This window comes from Carassius carassius, chromosome 24 (assembly GCF_963082965.1).
Source record: "Carassius carassius chromosome 24, fCarCar2.1, whole genome shotgun sequence".
In the NCBI taxonomy this organism is placed as follows: domain Eukaryota; kingdom Metazoa; phylum Chordata; class Actinopteri; order Cypriniformes; family Cyprinidae; genus Carassius; species Carassius carassius.
This window is the reverse complement of record NC_081778.1, coordinates 12,074,462-12,091,238: the sequence shown is the minus strand read 5'-3', so window position 1 is coordinate 12,091,238 and position 16,777 is coordinate 12,074,462. Positions and strand designations below refer to the sequence as shown.

Below are 16,777 nucleotides of genomic sequence, written 5' to 3'. Positions count from 1 at the left end.
GAGCTCTCACCCAAGCGCGCCGCTGTTGCAGTTCCAAGAGTTGTGACTGCCTCAGTGTCTTCTGCAATGCGCAAGCCTGCACGAGTGCCCGCTTGCCTGCACACCAAAGCCGTTATGACGGCTACCCAGATGTTTCACAAAAAGAGTGTTTTTTCTGGTGTTCCGGCCACGGCCGATGGTGCTATAAATGTTGTGACGATGCCCACTCCTCAGTGCCCATCTCCACATGTAAGCACAGCCCTGCACACAGGGCCTGCGCCCATAATGTCGACTCAAGTCGGTCACGCACACTGCATAGTAAGCGTGCCCACCCCTCAGTGCCCACAATTACTATGTCACACGCGTCATGTGGTTTCTGTAAAAACGAAACCCGTGCACGCTCGTCCGGCCACGTCCGATGGTGCTATAAATGCAGTGACGATGCCCACTACCCAGTGCCCATCTCCACATGTAAGCACAGCCCTGCACACAGGGCTAGCGCACATAAGATCGACACAGATCGGTCGAGCGCGCCGCATAGTAACCGTGCCCACTTCCCAGTGCCCACATACACTATGTCACATACGGCGCGGGGCTTCTGTAAAAACGAGGCCCGTGCACGTACATTCTGCACAGGCAGACAGCGAGTTGAAAGTGGTAAATGTGCACACATGCAGCCCACGGTTACTCGCAGATATATCGAGTCCCACGGGACCCGCTCAGCTTCCCCCCAGTCGGTTAAGCGCCGGGGTCGAGGAAGAGCGATCTGCCCGCTGTGATCAGCGCGCTCCCCACCTCAGATGCGCAGCACACTCGAGCGCCGCTGTTGCCCAGTCAACAGAGCGCGCTTCGCATTCAGCCCTTAGCCATTCATGCAGATGCATGGTCAGCGCTTCCAGGGGGTTCGGATTGGGTGCTAGGCATTATAAAGAGAGCCATTCGGCTTGTCCGTAGCTCCTCGTACGTTTACGAGGTGCATGGATGCAGCGCTCGCTCCTCTCAGACTCAGAGGCATAGGAGTGCTGAATTATTTGGACGACTGGCTGGTTCTGGCCCGATCACAAGCGGAACTCGTGGACCACAGGGCCGTTTTACTCGATCACCTCGAGAAGCTCGGCCTCAGTGTCAATTGGGCGAAGAGTTCGCTGAACCCCAGTCAGACGATCCTGTTTCTGGGTATAGTTCTGAACTCGTGTTCCATGACGGCGCGGCTGTCACCACAGCGCGCGATGGGCATTCAGCGCTCAGCGAGTTCTTTCCGCTGCGGCGCGACCGTGTCGCTCAAACACTGTCAAAAGATGCTGGGTCTCATGGCCTCAGCATCTCCGGTTCTGCGGCTGGGCCTGCTCCGCATGCGCCCCCTGCAGTTCTGGCTGAAGGCTCGGGTGCCGCGCAGAGCATGGGCGTCTGGCCGGCTGCATTTCAAGGTCGATCAGAGCTGTGTTGCGGCTCTAGCACCTTGGACAGCGAACGGCTGTTACCGATCAGGTGTAAGCCTGGGGACTTCCCCGAGTGTGAAGATGGTGTCGACGGACGCCTCCACTTTGGGATGGGGAGCGCTGCTCGAAGGCAGACCGTCCTTTGGCCTATGGTCAGAACGGGAAAAGCTCCATCATATCAACTGCCTGGAAATGCTGGCAGTGGAGAACGCGCTAACGCGCTTTTGTCCCCATATCAAGGATCACCACGTCGTAGTCCATTCGGACAACATGTCCGTGGTGTCCTACATAAATCGCCAGGGCGGTCTCGGGTCCCGAAACCTGTGCAGGCTGACGGAACGCCTCCTGGTTTGGGCTCAGCGCAACGTGCGCTCGCTGAGAGCAGTGCATGTGCCTGGACTGCAGAATCTGGGTCCAGACAGGCTGTCCAGAGGCAATGTTCCTACGGGCGAATGGTCTCTACACCCGCAAACAGTCCGGCTGTTGTGGGAGAGATTTGGCATGGCGGAGGTGGACCTCTTTGCGTCCCACGAAAACGCTCACTGCCCCGCGTTCTTTTCCAAGAACGAAAGCGAGCTGTCACGGAGATGGCCGTGTTGCCCGCTTTATGCGTTTCCTCCCGTCTCCCTCCTTCCGCAGGTGATAGAACGGGTGAGAGAAACGAGATGTTCAATACTGCTTGTAGCACCTCTTTGGAAGAACCAACCATGGTTCCCAGATTTGATGCAGTTAGCAGATGTCGCCCCGTGGCCGGTACCGTTGAGGAGGGACCTCCTCTCGCAGGCAAGGGGCTCGATTTGGCACCCTCAACCGGAGTTGTGGTCCCTCCATGTGTGGGCGCTCAACGGTTACCCGCTGATCTCGCAGTGGGGGTGCTAAATACCATCACTCAGGCTAGAGCTCCGTCGACACGACGTCTGTATGCCTCGAAGTGGTCGGTGTTCTCCAGCTGGTGCACAGCTCAAGGTTATTTACCCCTTAGTTGTGAGGTGACGGAGGTCCTCTCCTTCCTACAGGAGCTGTTGGATAAGGGCAGAGCCCCATCCACGCTCAAAGTTTATGTGGCGGCCATCGCTGCGTTTTCTGAAACGGCGTCCGGTCAGTCAATAGGAAGGAACGATTTAGTCATCCGGTTCCTCAGAGGAGCAAGGAGGCTGAATCCTCCCAGACCTCCGTCAGTCCCTATGTGGGACCTCGCGGCGGTTTTGGAAGCCTTGAAGGGTCCCCCTTTTGAGCCTATCCAATCGGTTAGCCTTCAGCATCTGTCGTTCAAGACAGTATTCTTGTTGGCTCTCGCTTCTGTGAAGCGTGTGGGTGATTTGCACGCGCTCTCGGTGAGCCAGTCGTGCTTGGAGTTTGGGCCCAATGACTCAAGGGTCATACTCAAACCTAGGCACGGTTATGTGCCGAAATCCCTCAACACACCGTTTCGGGTTCAGGTTATTGCCCTGTCTGCCCTGCCGGTGTCAGGGGAGGATGGAGACTCGAGTCTTCTTCGCCCTGTCAGGGTTTTAAGAGCTTATGTGTCTCGCTCTGCTGCCTTTCGGCAGACGGAGCAGCTGTTTGTCTCGTTCGGTGGACGTTCCAAGGGAATGGCTGTTTCGAGACAGACTCTATCCAGATGGATAGTTGACGCCATAGCGTTAGCTTACGCTTCCAGGGGCCTTCAGTGCCCGTTGGGCGTCAGAGCACACTCCACAAGAGGCGTCGACTCGTCGTGGGCATGGTCTACTGGGATCTCCTTGCAGGATATATGTATGGCGGCAGGTTGGGCCTCGCCGTCTACATTTATCATGTTCTATAACCTAGAGGTCCCCGCCTTGCAAGCAAGGCTGTTGTCGGTATAGTCGAATCAGGGCCCTGAGGGGAATTCTGAGTTCACGAGCGCTATGCGCTGCCGACTGTTATATGGGCAGTATTGCGTAAGACCCGCATTGCCACATTGGTCAGGCCTTGCCTCAGCTGTGTGATGTCATATTGCCGCATCTACGGATGCTGCTAGATATAGGACGGAGGGCTTTTTCCCTTTTCTGTCCTGGACTCTCTGTGAGTCCCTCAGGTGACTGTGCACTGTAAATCCTGGGCGTTGCTTCAGGTTTATTGGTGTGTGATCCCTGCGCGCACGGCGTTTTACATTGGGTTCCCGTAGCGTCTTAGCTAAGACGCAGTGCGAGAGAGCTCTCGTAAGAGAACGTAGAAGAGTGAACGAGTACTGCGTTCTCTGCCGTGCGTACAATTCACTCTGGTTCACTTCGGCGATGAAATAAATCAGGTGAGTCAGCCTTTTCGAGCTCCTTTTATAGGTTGGGCCACACCCGTTTCGGCGGGAAGTGGCAAGAAGGGCGCGAAGCTGTGCAGTTGCCGCAGAACAAGCCAATGAGCGAACGAGCCGATGGCTGTGTACTGCTGCAAATGCGCTTTACAAAAATACAAAATTAAGGATAATTTTTTGCTTCAGTATTTCGTGAAAAGAGACTTTTCCCGTAGCGTCTTAGCTAAGACGCAGTACTCGTTCGCTCTTCTAGAGAGAACCGAGGTTACGTTTAGTAACTGAGTACGTTATCATGTTTAAAGCTTTTAGCAAATCATTACAAACCCCAAAAGAGAGTTTGACTGTCAAATGAAATTCTGCTTCCATGTAGAGAATCCTCTTTTAAAGAGACTCATTTAAGGGACAAAATAGGTTTCGACGGCTTTTTCTCCAAGTGAGTTCTGAAACTCTTGATCTCAGGAATGGGAACCAGGTCCTTCAAATACAAAATCACGAGGTCAACCTTCATCTAAACCATTTTAAAGTGCAGACACACACAACGTCAGGGAAAACAGCTTCTGAATCGTGATTGAGTAGGTTTCCTTTATCCTGAATCTTTAACTGTGGTGTATTGCAGATCAAGTCCCAGGAGCTGTTTGATGAATGGGTCTCTAAGCTCCGTCACCACAGACTTTACAGGCAGAATGAGATCGCCATGTTCCCTCATGAGAAAACACTCTTCCAACCTCATTACCCCCTCACCTCCTCCCCCATGATACCTGACAGTCAGTCTATCAGAAAGGTAATGCCATGGGACATGTAGAGGGTTTAGACGGAAAGATAAATGTCAGAAAGAATAACAAAGACTGCGCAAGTGCTTTAACTTTGAGAGGATGTTAAAAACTGTTCAAGTTTTAAACCTCTGTCAATTTGTAGCAACTTTTACAAAATAGACTCTCAAAAAAGTATGTTTCACACTGTGACTAGTTTAATTTGTCAACTAACAATGTCCAGCAGAGTATATGCATATGCAATGTATTTTGCATTTATCTTCTCTTTCTCTTTCTCTGCTCAATCATTTTCTGTAGCGTGCCTCGCTCGTAAAGCAGTCCTCTCTCCACTCGCCGGCATCTTTTGCCAGCCAGGCCAAGGTGACCGCCTGGCTCCAGTCTTCTGATGACATGGACAGGTGCACCAAAGGTACACAAACACCAATTTATGAATCCATCTCACTCTGAAGATGCTGTGCCTGCAGCTTTTTACTGCACAGTGTTCTTTGTCTTCTCAGAACTCTCAGTATGTGAGGCTCAGCTGCTAGAACTGAATCACTTGCTGAGAAGTATGGAGGTGTTACACCGCACCTACTCTGCACCAGCCATCAACGCTCTGCAGGTTACATGTCACTCACACACAAAATTATAACAGCCTCATAAAAGTAATTACATGTACATTATGTATTTTACTTTTTGCTAACAATCTATAGTTAAGTCATATATCAGACAGGGCTCCCGGCTGCGCCTAAAACAGTCACATTTGCGACCAAACATTTTAATTTGCGAGTTTAAAACTTAATGTTATGTTGACGTAATAAACTGAGACAGTGCATCAAAGTTTTAGCGGGTAAAAAACAGCGTTGACGGCACACCGTGCAAAGTAAAAGTCTATATTATGCACAACTGAAACTACAACAAGTAAAGTGGTCCGCTAGCTTGTCATTACAAGAAGATATGGCTTCTTAACTTGTATCAAGATGTACTGTGTTCTGTAAATTGCTGAACTTCATAATATTTGTAGCGCACTTGCTGTCCAATAGTCACAGTAAGCTTTATGCTCTGTTAACTTTTAATAAACAAAGTATCAGCTTTAAGATTTTGCCAAATTCATACCTAAATTCAAACATGCCATTTTGGTGCTCTTTAATCTGGCTTGAGTCCCCGCTTTCGCTCCTTTGTTCAAGTGGAACGTTTACTAATATAGTACGAGATAAACATGAATGGACATCGAAAGGTGTTATAAGATACAGTACATCTTACTGAAATGTCTCATGTAACCACTCGTTCAGTGTTTCAAACTGCTGTAAACAATGCAACATAACAAACATTTACCTCAGAATAACCATTCGCATCCATAAACTCATTAGTCAGCTAGGAAAAAAAAACTATAAAGAGGAGCATTTTGCTAAATTTATGTGCTATATTGCTTATTCATATTTTTAGTTAACCTCAAAAAAAGGCCAGTCTTAGTCCCTCAGGCAGTGGTCCAGCTGTGCCTGTGGATGCTGTAAACTGACAAACAGTCATTCAGTTGATACCACAGCTTCACAAGGATAGTCATGATCAAATTATTCCACATAACTGCTGTTACAGATGAGCTATGATTCAGAAAGCTGTCCTTTCATCTGCCAAATGGGCCGCCTTATTTTATTACAACTGCTGTTTACTTTGGCTGCCGTGAATGTAAATGTTGTCCTCGGCTAGCTTGCAGGTTTTTTTTTTCATGTCATCTGGCTTTTTACTCTTTTCATGTTATGGCCAATAACCAATAGATGGCCAGTATTCAATACCGTTAAGTGAATTTGTGCATCACAAAATTGTATAGTATGAAAATGGATATTTATTTCAAGATTTGCTCAAGAATGCAATTAATATTAGTTGTTAAATTACTAGTGTTTAAATATAAATTTGCTAGATGAGTGTTAGATGATGGCAAAGCTAAAAATAGGGGGGAAATGAGCATGCACAATTACATTTCCAGTATTAGCCAATATATATCCAATACGGATAAATTAAATAATCTCTATTATCAGCAATTTACTCATATGCTACCAATATATAAGTAAAGTGACGTGGTGTCCCATATTTGGAAATTTGTGCTCTGCATTTAACCCATCCAAGTGCACACACACACACACACAGCAGTGAACACACACCCGGAGCAGTGGGCAGCCATATTGCTGCAGCACCTAGGAAGCAGCTGGGGGTTCACCGATCTGAGACTCAAACCCACAACCTTCGGGTTATAACTCTCTAACCATTAGACAGAGACATTGTGCATATATATTGTGAATGTGTACAAAGAATCTACTTTAGTTGATTGAAATGTTTTCTGTATGTTTTAGGGGAATGATAGGAATTAAAAATAAATAAATACAGAGTTTCAGTATTTTTCATTCTGTATAGGCCTCAACATACGACAGCCCCAAAAAAGAGAAGAGACATCCCAGAAAATGGCGTCCCAAGAATTACGGGAAAGACAACAAAACAACCCTTCAGGTGATCCGTGACCTTCTACTTGCAGATATTAAAACATAAAACCAGTTTTAAAAAGCCTTTTGTTGTAGCTCACAAGGCAGTTATTAATCACTTCATGAATACTTCAAATTACTAGAGCGCCATGCATTTTTAATGTTAACAATGTTTTATGGAGCTGATTTGCTGATGTATTACATGCATGAATAGTGTGATGACAATTATAGTCACGCATTGTTTTATTGTCCCTTCACCATTAGTTTTACTGCATGCAAGAGAAACTTCTGTTTTCCCCAGGCCATTTATCTCATGCCAAAATGAATAGCACCATCACTGACAGTTGACCTGGTTTTTTCTCCTAATATTTTGAAGGTTCCCAGCTGTATCTCAGCAGGCTCTGTCCGTCTCCATGCGTCCAATCCCAACCTTTCTTTAGCAGACCTGACCAATGAGAAGCCATACCATGAAACTTTAGACTCGCCTATAGACGTATCCAAACTGCAGGAAGACTTCTGCCGTGTCGCAAACAACCGTGAGTTCTGCTACAGAAAAATACTTTTAGTGATGTATCACTAGAACCACCATTTATCACTGCACCATTTATCCTATGTGACAAATTATACCTCATCATTCACCCCTAAATCCCACATTTTTGGTTCAGAATGTCCTATTTGCAGATAAAATACATGTCATCAGGAGGAAATTGCCAAGGGAACACTTAAAACTCGGGAGAATGTGACAGATGTTGATTTCAAATGGTTTTATGCACTTTATCTGCATGAAAATCAGTATTGTCATTGTCAGAGAAATTACCTAGCTGGTCCCTTAGTACAGGTCAAAAGGTTTGATTGGACAATATTAAAACCTCTCTAGGTAAGCCGACCAGCAAGAATAAAATACTAAAACACTTAGATCTGCATGAGTTTCCATGCTAGTTCCTGTAGTATTTTACTGGTTTGGTGCTGTTCTACATTATGGATTAATATGGTATTTCTAGTGAATACTGATAACCAAATGTAGTGTATCTAGGCGAAAAAGCTAGTGAATAAGTGGTAGTGATACCAGCACAGCGTTTCATGCAAATGGTAGTCTTTTGATATCCATTCAAAGGATTTGCTGGCTCCAGACCTGCAAATCTGGTGTGAATTGAAATTGAAAAGCCATTATTTACTGCAGGTGGTAGGTCATTGTAAATTAGGCAACTTCTATTGTACAGTACAATATACCTGTTTTTTAGTGGTGGCTCTGTGATGTTGTTTCTAAAGTTGCCAATTAAGGCTAGAGAGAAATATAACCACTAATACAAGACACATGATACACAGCTTTAAATCAATGTGTGGTTTTGTGCAGTGATGAAATCTACACTAAACTAAATCAAAACTAAAGGGTTTACCATTACAGTGTCTGAGATGTCCAGCGTTTTTAGTTACTAAAACTGCCAAACTCTTTGTAAAGATTTTGAATACTTTACAGTTTCTCTTTATTGGGTCAACGTATATACATTAAAGCATGTGATTAATAATTTATTTATTTTTTTAAATAAAATATTTAAAACATTTTGATGACATAAATGTTCAAAAGAACAGCATTTATTTGAAATATTTGGTAAAAATTTAATTCTTTACTGACACTTTAATGAATCCTTTACTGTGATCAGTTTCATGCATCCTTGCTGAATATATGTATTAATTTCTTTCAAAAATAATGGCCTAAACCCTGAACTTTTGAACCGTAGTGTATACATACGGTAATCAATTTCTTTTTCTGCAAGGATCTAAGTAATATCAGCCTTCTTTTTGTTCTAAGCTCAAGAACACGTTTTCACTGTTTACTCCAAACACTTCCTGTTTCCTTGCTATCATAGCAGCGTTTTAAAATCCTGTGTTCCTGTAGCTCAACTGGTAGAGCATTGCGCTATCAAGGTTGGGGGTTCGATTCCCTGGGAACACATTGATAGCTTGAAGCACTGTAAGTCGCTTTGGATAAAAGCGTCTGCTAAATGCATAAATTTAATTTTAAAATCACCCTTATGACTTGCATCTGCAGTAAGTTTTAGGAGGCCAAAGAAGCATATAAAACTTGCCCTGATGCAAGCCATGAGAAACCGCCTTCACACTCCTGCTATAATGAAAGTGGAGACTACAATACACATTTTTCTTCCTGACATATGACTCAGAGATTATAAGGCATTGCATGATATGTATACTCCCTTTAATAACAAGCAGATTGTGTTTCATAAATCATGTTTGAATAAATCATGCATGAAAAGGATTTATATCCTTATATATTCCTGAAATAATGCTTAACTCTTTTCTTAATGTGTTTGTTTCCAGTTCATACAACCATGAAATCAGCCCTGTGCATGTTGACGACAGAGAAAGAGAGACTTAAACAGATGCTGGAGCACGAGTCTTGTCCTGCCCCCTCGGCCCAGCTTTTGGGACTGAAGAATGCCCTGGCTGCTGTACGCTCACCAACACACACACATTTCCTCTCTGTGCATTTCCTCAAGCTCAACACGATATACTAACAATAGTTCAGTTTCTTGCCTAAATACGGTTTCACTTGAAAGCATTGCATGCATCCTGAGCTCTTGTTCGGTGCTTTTGTAAACATGCAGCTCCTATGTCAATTAATTAAATGGCCAAAGACAATATTTAGACGTGCCTTCTAATAAAGTGCAGAGAATTACCTGTGGAAGTGCTATTGTAGTATAATGAGTATGTCGAGCTTCTAATGAATCTCAATAGTGTTGACCCTCCCAGCAACTATTTGTACATGCTAAAAACAGTCTGTGCTAAATCGAGCGCTGTAACACTGAATTATGACTAATTTTCCTCAGTGAGTCACGTTATTGTGAAGCAGCCCCCCACTCTAGCACTTCTGAGAATAAACGCCCAACTAACATCTGTTATATCAGAACTGCAGGGAAATCTGTCTGAAACTCAAAGTCACGTTCTGTCTCTAGTAACTTCAAACTACTGTACTTTATGTTTCGCTCAAGTATTTTAAAGGAATAGTTTACCCAAAAATCAGGGCTGTCAAGCTCTAAAAAAGACAAAAAGTCCATACAGTATACCTCATTCAAATTTAAGTTGTTATAGTATTACCTGAAAATCAAACCTTCTTCATTGACATTCTCATTTTGGCTGTTTAAATCTCAAATTCACTTTTACATATTCAAATCAGGGCTGTCATGTTATCAGATTTATGGTGCACGTTTTTTGTGGCTAAGAGAATTCACAATAAAAATATTACTGCAATTCACTTCAATAAAAATACCACCTACGTAAACTTCAGTTCAGCTGCTGCCATAATTAAGTATTATCAAATTGGCTGTACAAGTAATTTCAACTTAAATTATATTAAACAGACTTTTAAAAATCAGGTTGAATATTGTGTAACTTATAAAATAAAGTTGAAATTGGGTAAATTTGATGAGTTAAAGTAATGCAAAAGCATATTGCTAGGTGTATCAATAGAATTTTTTTTGGTGAAAACTTATCAAATTCATCTTTGTTTTCTTTTGTTTGGCCAATGAATCATGTTTGCCTTCGCCTGTCATCTCCTCCAACATGATTTTGTGCGGCAGTAGTAGATACAGTTTTATGATATGCTACTATGCTGGAGTATCCAAATCTATGTTTTGAGTGAACCAAATCATTACTGGTGCTGGATTATTTACAATATTACTGTAAGTGTAATATTAACGGGATATTAGTACTTCATTTTTTATAATCACAGTTATCATCAGTAATCGATATAATTGTAACACCCCTTATTCATACTTGAGAGTTACGATCCACAAACCTCATCAGTTATGAAAATCTAAAGAACCAAACCCATTTAATGTAATCAACATGAAAATACATATTTACACACCACATTTGAATAAGTGAGATTTAAGAATGTATTTCCAAATGAAAGTGCAATGTCTCAAAACACAGTTTTTAAATCATAATCACCATATTTTTTAGAATGCAACGTCATGCACAAGATGCTGCAAAAGACGCAAGCGCAGTGGAATGGAAAAACATGTTCTTTGTGAACGGCCCCTAATAGTTATTGTCTTAGCTTGAACGTTCTAGTCACTGTATAAAATAGATGAGGGTGAATAAATAATTACCTGTAATAATTCTTTTCAGTTTTTACAGTATGTTTAATAGTTAGGAGCTCTGTGTGGATGCCATGTGAGTATCTGCTGGTTGCTTTTGCAGGCTGTAATACAGAACGCTGAGCTGCAAGAGCGTCTGTGCAAGATTCACACTGAGTCGCACATCTCTGAGCCCTCTGTCCATATAAACCTCAGTCCTGGCCCCCTGCAGGTGGGTCTGGGAAATGTGCTATCATTAGTGCCATTATCAAGACAGGATCATTTCTACAGCTGCCACAAACCATACTTTTCATTAGTCATTGCTCATTATTCACTTGTGGAGAATTCATTATTGTAGAAAGAATTAGTGTAAGATTTGTCAACCGAATAGTTGCTGTTACCTCGGGATAAAACCCATGGCTTAAGTTGATTTATGCTAATTGAATACACACGTACTCTATAGAGAGGCTGAGTCAGTTAATCATGTCTCTGGATAGTTTACTCTCAAACAAACTCGCACACGAACTAACAACCATATACAGCACCCACACTTCACATGCTATCTGTGATGTGTTCTTGTAGAATTGCTTCATTAATAACCAACTTCCCTAATTGATATTCTAGTCAACATAATGCTTTTACGCTAATTATCTTGTAAAGCTCTGCCAGCTGTCTTTTACTTTTTGTCTGACTGCTTCATTACTAGTCATGATTAAAAACAAGTTAGCTGATTGTTTTTTTTTTTGTTTTTTTTTTTGTTTTGTTTAGTTTTTTTACTTTGTCTTGGGCTGATAAGAAATATTCTCCCTCGTTCTTCATTTTTTTTTTTTTTTATCATCTGTTGGGATGTTTTATCCTTTTTGCTTCATACATGAGCTAATGAGGTGACTCTCATGAAAGCTGCCAAGAAATATCTGGGAAATATTTAATCTCAACATGAAAACAAACAAATAAGAATTAAGATTAAGCATATTTTAAGACCAGTGATATATTTCTATTAGGATTTTAAATGCAATTTGGTGCATATAACAGATCTCCATGACCCACTATAATGTATAAAAATCATAACTCTTATAGCTGTGTTTAAAATCTCATTCTCATTACTCTAACTCTAAAAAAATAATGGTGGTATTTACAACCCGAATTCCGGAAAAGTTGGGACGTTTTTTAAATTTTAATAAAATGAAAACTAAAGGAATTTCAAATCACATGAGCCAATATTTTATTCACAATAGAACATAGATAACGTAGCAAATGTTTAAACTGAGAAATTGACACTTTTATCCACTTAATTAGCTCATTTAAAATTTAATGCCTGCTACAGGTCTCAAAAAAGTTGGCACGGGGGCAACAAATGGCTAAAAAAGCAAGCAGTTTTGAAAAGATTCAGCTGGGAGAACATCTAGTGATTAATTAAGTTAATTGATATCAAAAGCTTTGTCTTAGAGAAGCAGAGTCTCTCAGAAGTAAAGATGGGCAGAGGCTCTCCAATCTGTGAAAGACTGCGTAAAAAAATTGTGGAAAACTTTTTTTAAAATTTTAACAATGTTCCTCAACGTCAAATTGCAAAGGCTTTGCAAATCTCATAATCTACAGTGCATAACATCATCAAAAGATTCAGAGAAACTGGAGAAATCTCTGTGCGTAAGGGACAAGGCCGGAGACCTTTATTGGATGCCCGTGGTCTTCGGGCTCTCAGACGACACTGCATCACTCATCGGCATGATTGTGTCAATGACATTACTAAATGGGCCCAGGAATACTTTCAGAAACCACTGTCGGTAAACACAATCCACCGTGCCATCAGCAGATGCCAACTAAAGCTCTATCATGCAAAAAGGAAGCCATATGTGAACATGGTCCAGAAGCGCCGTCGTGTCCTGTGGGCCAAGGCTCATTTAAAATGGACTATTTCAAAGTGGAATAGTGTTTTATGGTCAGACGAGTCCAAATTTGACATTCTTGTTGGAAATCACGGACGCCGTGTCCTCCGGGCTAAAGAGGAGGGAGACCTTCCAGCATGTTATCAGCGTTCAGTTCAAAAGCCAGCATCTCTGATGGTATAGGGGTGCATAAGTGCATACGGTATGGGCAGCTTGCATGTTTTGGAAGGCTCTGTGAATGCTGAAAGGTATATAAAGGTTTTAGAGCAACATATGCTTCCCTCCAAACAACGTCTATTTCAGGGAAGGCCTTGTTAATTTCAGCAGGACAATGCAAAACCACATACTGCAGCTATAACAACAGCATGGCTTCGTCGTAGAAGAGTCCGGGTGCTAACCTGGCCTGCCTGCAGTCCAGATCTTTCACCTATAGAGAACATTTGGCGCATCATTAAACGAAAAATACGTCAAAGACGACCACGAACTCTTCAGCAGCTGGAAATCTATATAAGGCAAGAATGGGACCAAATTCCAACAGCAAAACTCCAGCAACTCATAGCCTCAATGCCCAGACGTCTTCAAACTGTTTTGAAAAGAAAAGGAGATGCTACACCATGGTAAACATGCCCCGTCCCAACTATTTAGAGAACTGTAGCAGAAATCAAAATTGAAATGAGCTCATTTTGTGCATAAAATTGTAAACTTTCTCAGTTTAAACATTTGCTATGTTATCTATGTTCTATTGTGAATAAAATATTGGCTCATGTGATTTGAAAGTCTTTTAGTTTTCATTTATTAAAATTTAAAAAACGTCCCAACTTTTCTGGAATTCGGGTTGTAATAATTCCCTCACAATTTATTCAAAACCAACTCAGAGATTTCGCAGATCAGTTTTGACCCAGTGGTCAAAACTTTTTTTCCAACTTAAACCATATTTTAAAACATAATTGATCGATACCGTCTTCATAAATTAGTTACTGTGCAAACATTTCTATGCATTGATCATTACTGTGTTATTACCATTTTAGTTTTACATTCACTTGGGACTGTAGTTCAGGTTTATTTGTTATAGCTTTTGTCTATCCATAGTTTATTTATGCATGCATAGTCATTTTTACCATGTTAAAAGTGTGATATGGGAAAGAGGCTAAATATATATACAAAACCATAATATTGATACCTGACTCAAAGTTGTCCTAAAACAAATAAAGTATTGCAAGGTACATTAAAAAAATGGTTATTACTATATATATATATATATATATATATATATATATATGCAATTAAAATGTTAAGAATATATTTACAAAAATGTATAAAAATTAGATCATGCATAATTTGATATTCTTTACCCATTTGAAAAGTTCTTCCAGGTTAAAGCTGAATCGGATGCATTAGGAGGGTTAATTTAGTTTGACTGGACTATTAATTTCTGTATTATATTAGTTAGGAGTATTTTTTGCATGTAACAGTAATGACAAGTTTGTTATTAAGCACACTATCAAGGATAGTGTGCTTAATTGTCATGACAAAAAAAGCATTGAATGGTTCAAAAAATAGATATTATATATAATTATAGAATTAATTGTATTAGTAATGTAATGTCATTTTATTTTTTTATTTTGGGGTCAAGTATGATCCACATTTTTTTTTATTTCTGTGATGTTTGGCACTATGTGTCTTGAAACCATGACTTTTCTTCAAACAGAAGCAAGACTCCTGTGATGGTTCCCGTCCTCTTGTTCACCAGGCGTCTAATGAGAGCAGAGCTTCCATTACAGAGTCTCTATCGGAGTTCTTCGATGCACAGGAAGTGCTGCTGTCAGCTAGCTCTTCAGAAAATGAGGTGAGAATGAGTGTCAATGCAGTAGGGGTACAGCTGGGCAACAAATGTGACCAACATGAGTCGAACAGTGGAAGTATGTAGAACAGAGTTCGGTTATAGTACAGTGTCAGGGTTTTTAAACTGCTCCACAGACTGACACATTTTACCTAGCTCTAGCAAATCATCCAATAGACCTCAGGCAGACACTGAATCGAACACCCTGTTAAGAGACAAAGGAAGGGACTGATTATACTAAGTATGTAGTAAGTGCTACGGATCTAGTCTGCTTGCCATCCCTGCTTTCTCACTCAAACTTCATTTCCACCTTTCTGCCTCACATTGATGCCGACCTGCTCAAGTGTCTCCTGTAGCAGAAGTAATATGAAAATTGAAATAATTGCTTCTCTATTAAAATACTTAATGCAGAATTAGGCTTCTTCATCTTTTACATTTGAGTGATGGACACACAGGCACAATGAAAGCTGCTCTATCTTTACGGTTTTGATAATGTGGTTTATTAGAGGGTGCAGAGAGATGCACATGGAGATGGTCAGTAGACTAGCTATGATACATTTATATTGTCAAAGAGCCAAACACCTGTAATGATGATGTGTGGTTTCCTGCTAGCCTTCGGAAGATGACTCATATATCAGTGACATCAGTGACAACGTGTCTATGGATAACTTCAGCAACGAGGTAGAGAACGAGAGACTCAATACAGGTGGGTATGCCACATTTTTCCTCAAGTCATTCCAGTCATTCCAATGTTATTTCAAAAAACCAGTGAGAATCTACATTTGACACCTGTTTTATAGCTATATGAGGGATTTGGTGTGTTCTGAAAAAGCACTGTCAAGCTATTTTAACAAAGCTGAACTGAAACTTCCAGAGACATGGCTGGAATTGATTCACAAGCATTTATTTTTTTTCCTTTTTAGGCTGTGTAGAGAACGGTGGTTCTCAAGAACAGCGGCGGTCTTGTCTTCCCTCCCCCAGTCCCAATACCAGCAACATCAGCCTGTGGAACATCCTGAAGAACAACATTGGGAAGGACCTGTCTAAAGTAGCTATGCCTGTTCAACTCAACGAGCCGCTCAACACACTGCAGAGACTGTGTGAGGAACTGGAGTACAGCGAACTGCTGGACAAGGCTGCACACACACAGGACCCGTTTGAGCGCATGGTAGGAAGAGGTCACTAAATTGCACAAACCTATCTGCATATGTTAAGTATTTGGATTCAAACATGCATAAACATACATTATTATCTGAGCTAATCACAGTCATGGTGCACTTTCACATAAAAAGAACTACGAATAGTCAATGCTAGAAATGCCAAGAAATGTGTTTTGGCACATTTTTGGTGCAAATATGAATTCTCAAGAGGCATTTGTGAATGCAAAGTGTACTAGTTTCACTTTATGGTCACATTTGCGTGTCCATACAAAGCTAATGTAACGAAATATCACTGAAGAAAAGATGAGAGCTGAAGATCTGCATAAAAAGCATAATGCAAGCATAAAAACTACTGTCTAAAAGGGCCACAACAGAAATTAATAACTATTTCATTATGTGAAATAAATGCTCTAGGCTTTAAATGCCCTTCCTTAGAATATCACATGAAAGTGAAGAAATTAGAGAAATATATTCTTATTGCTTAATAATATTCAAATAAAATATTGTCCTGTTCAATTTAAATCCCTGTTATGTTACAATAATATAATATTAAAGAAATATCAAATTTATGCATAATAAAATATTACAATACTATATTATATTTTTATATGAATATATATAATTTGGGTATTGCATATTGTTAGTATTGTGATATTCTCACTTTCATGTTCAATATTCAAGTTGGCATTTTATTATGTTACAATAATAATAATAATAATACCTTATTAAAAAATTTTTTTTACAATAATATTATATTAATGGTACATTATCATGACATTGTATATTATATTTTTTGCTATTTATAATGTAAAATTCACAGACACACACACATAGTCTGACTTCTGATGTCACAGTGCGTTAGAGTTTATTAGCCTGATGTGATT

At 41.0% G+C, this 16,777-nt stretch overlaps 1 protein-coding gene across 4 annotated transcripts in view; it reads left to right on the top strand.

The window, feature by feature from the left end:
* LOC132102824 (oxysterol-binding protein-related protein 3-like) overlaps positions 1–16,777 on the top strand; it is a 60,656-nt gene that overhangs the window by 38,460 nt on the left and 5,419 nt on the right. For 3 of the 4 annotated variants that reach the window (XM_059507496.1, XM_059507497.1, XM_059507494.1), the window contains exons 6-15: positions 4,307–4,471; positions 4,758–4,869; positions 4,958–5,061; positions 6,849–6,941; positions 7,290–7,449; positions 9,251–9,381; positions 11,135–11,242; positions 14,602–14,739; positions 15,346–15,439; positions 15,657–15,901. In XM_059507496.1, the coding sequence (XP_059363479.1) occupies positions 4,307–4,471; positions 4,758–4,869; positions 4,958–5,061; positions 6,849–6,941; positions 7,290–7,449; positions 9,251–9,381; positions 11,135–11,242; positions 14,602–14,739; positions 15,346–15,439; positions 15,657–15,901 (1,350 nt within the window). The remainder of the gene's footprint in view (positions 1–4,306; positions 4,472–4,757; positions 4,870–4,957; positions 5,062–6,848; positions 6,942–7,289; positions 7,450–9,250; positions 9,382–11,134; positions 11,243–14,601; positions 14,740–15,345; positions 15,440–15,656; positions 15,902–16,777) is intronic. The other variant, XM_059507498.1, reaches the window with a different exon arrangement.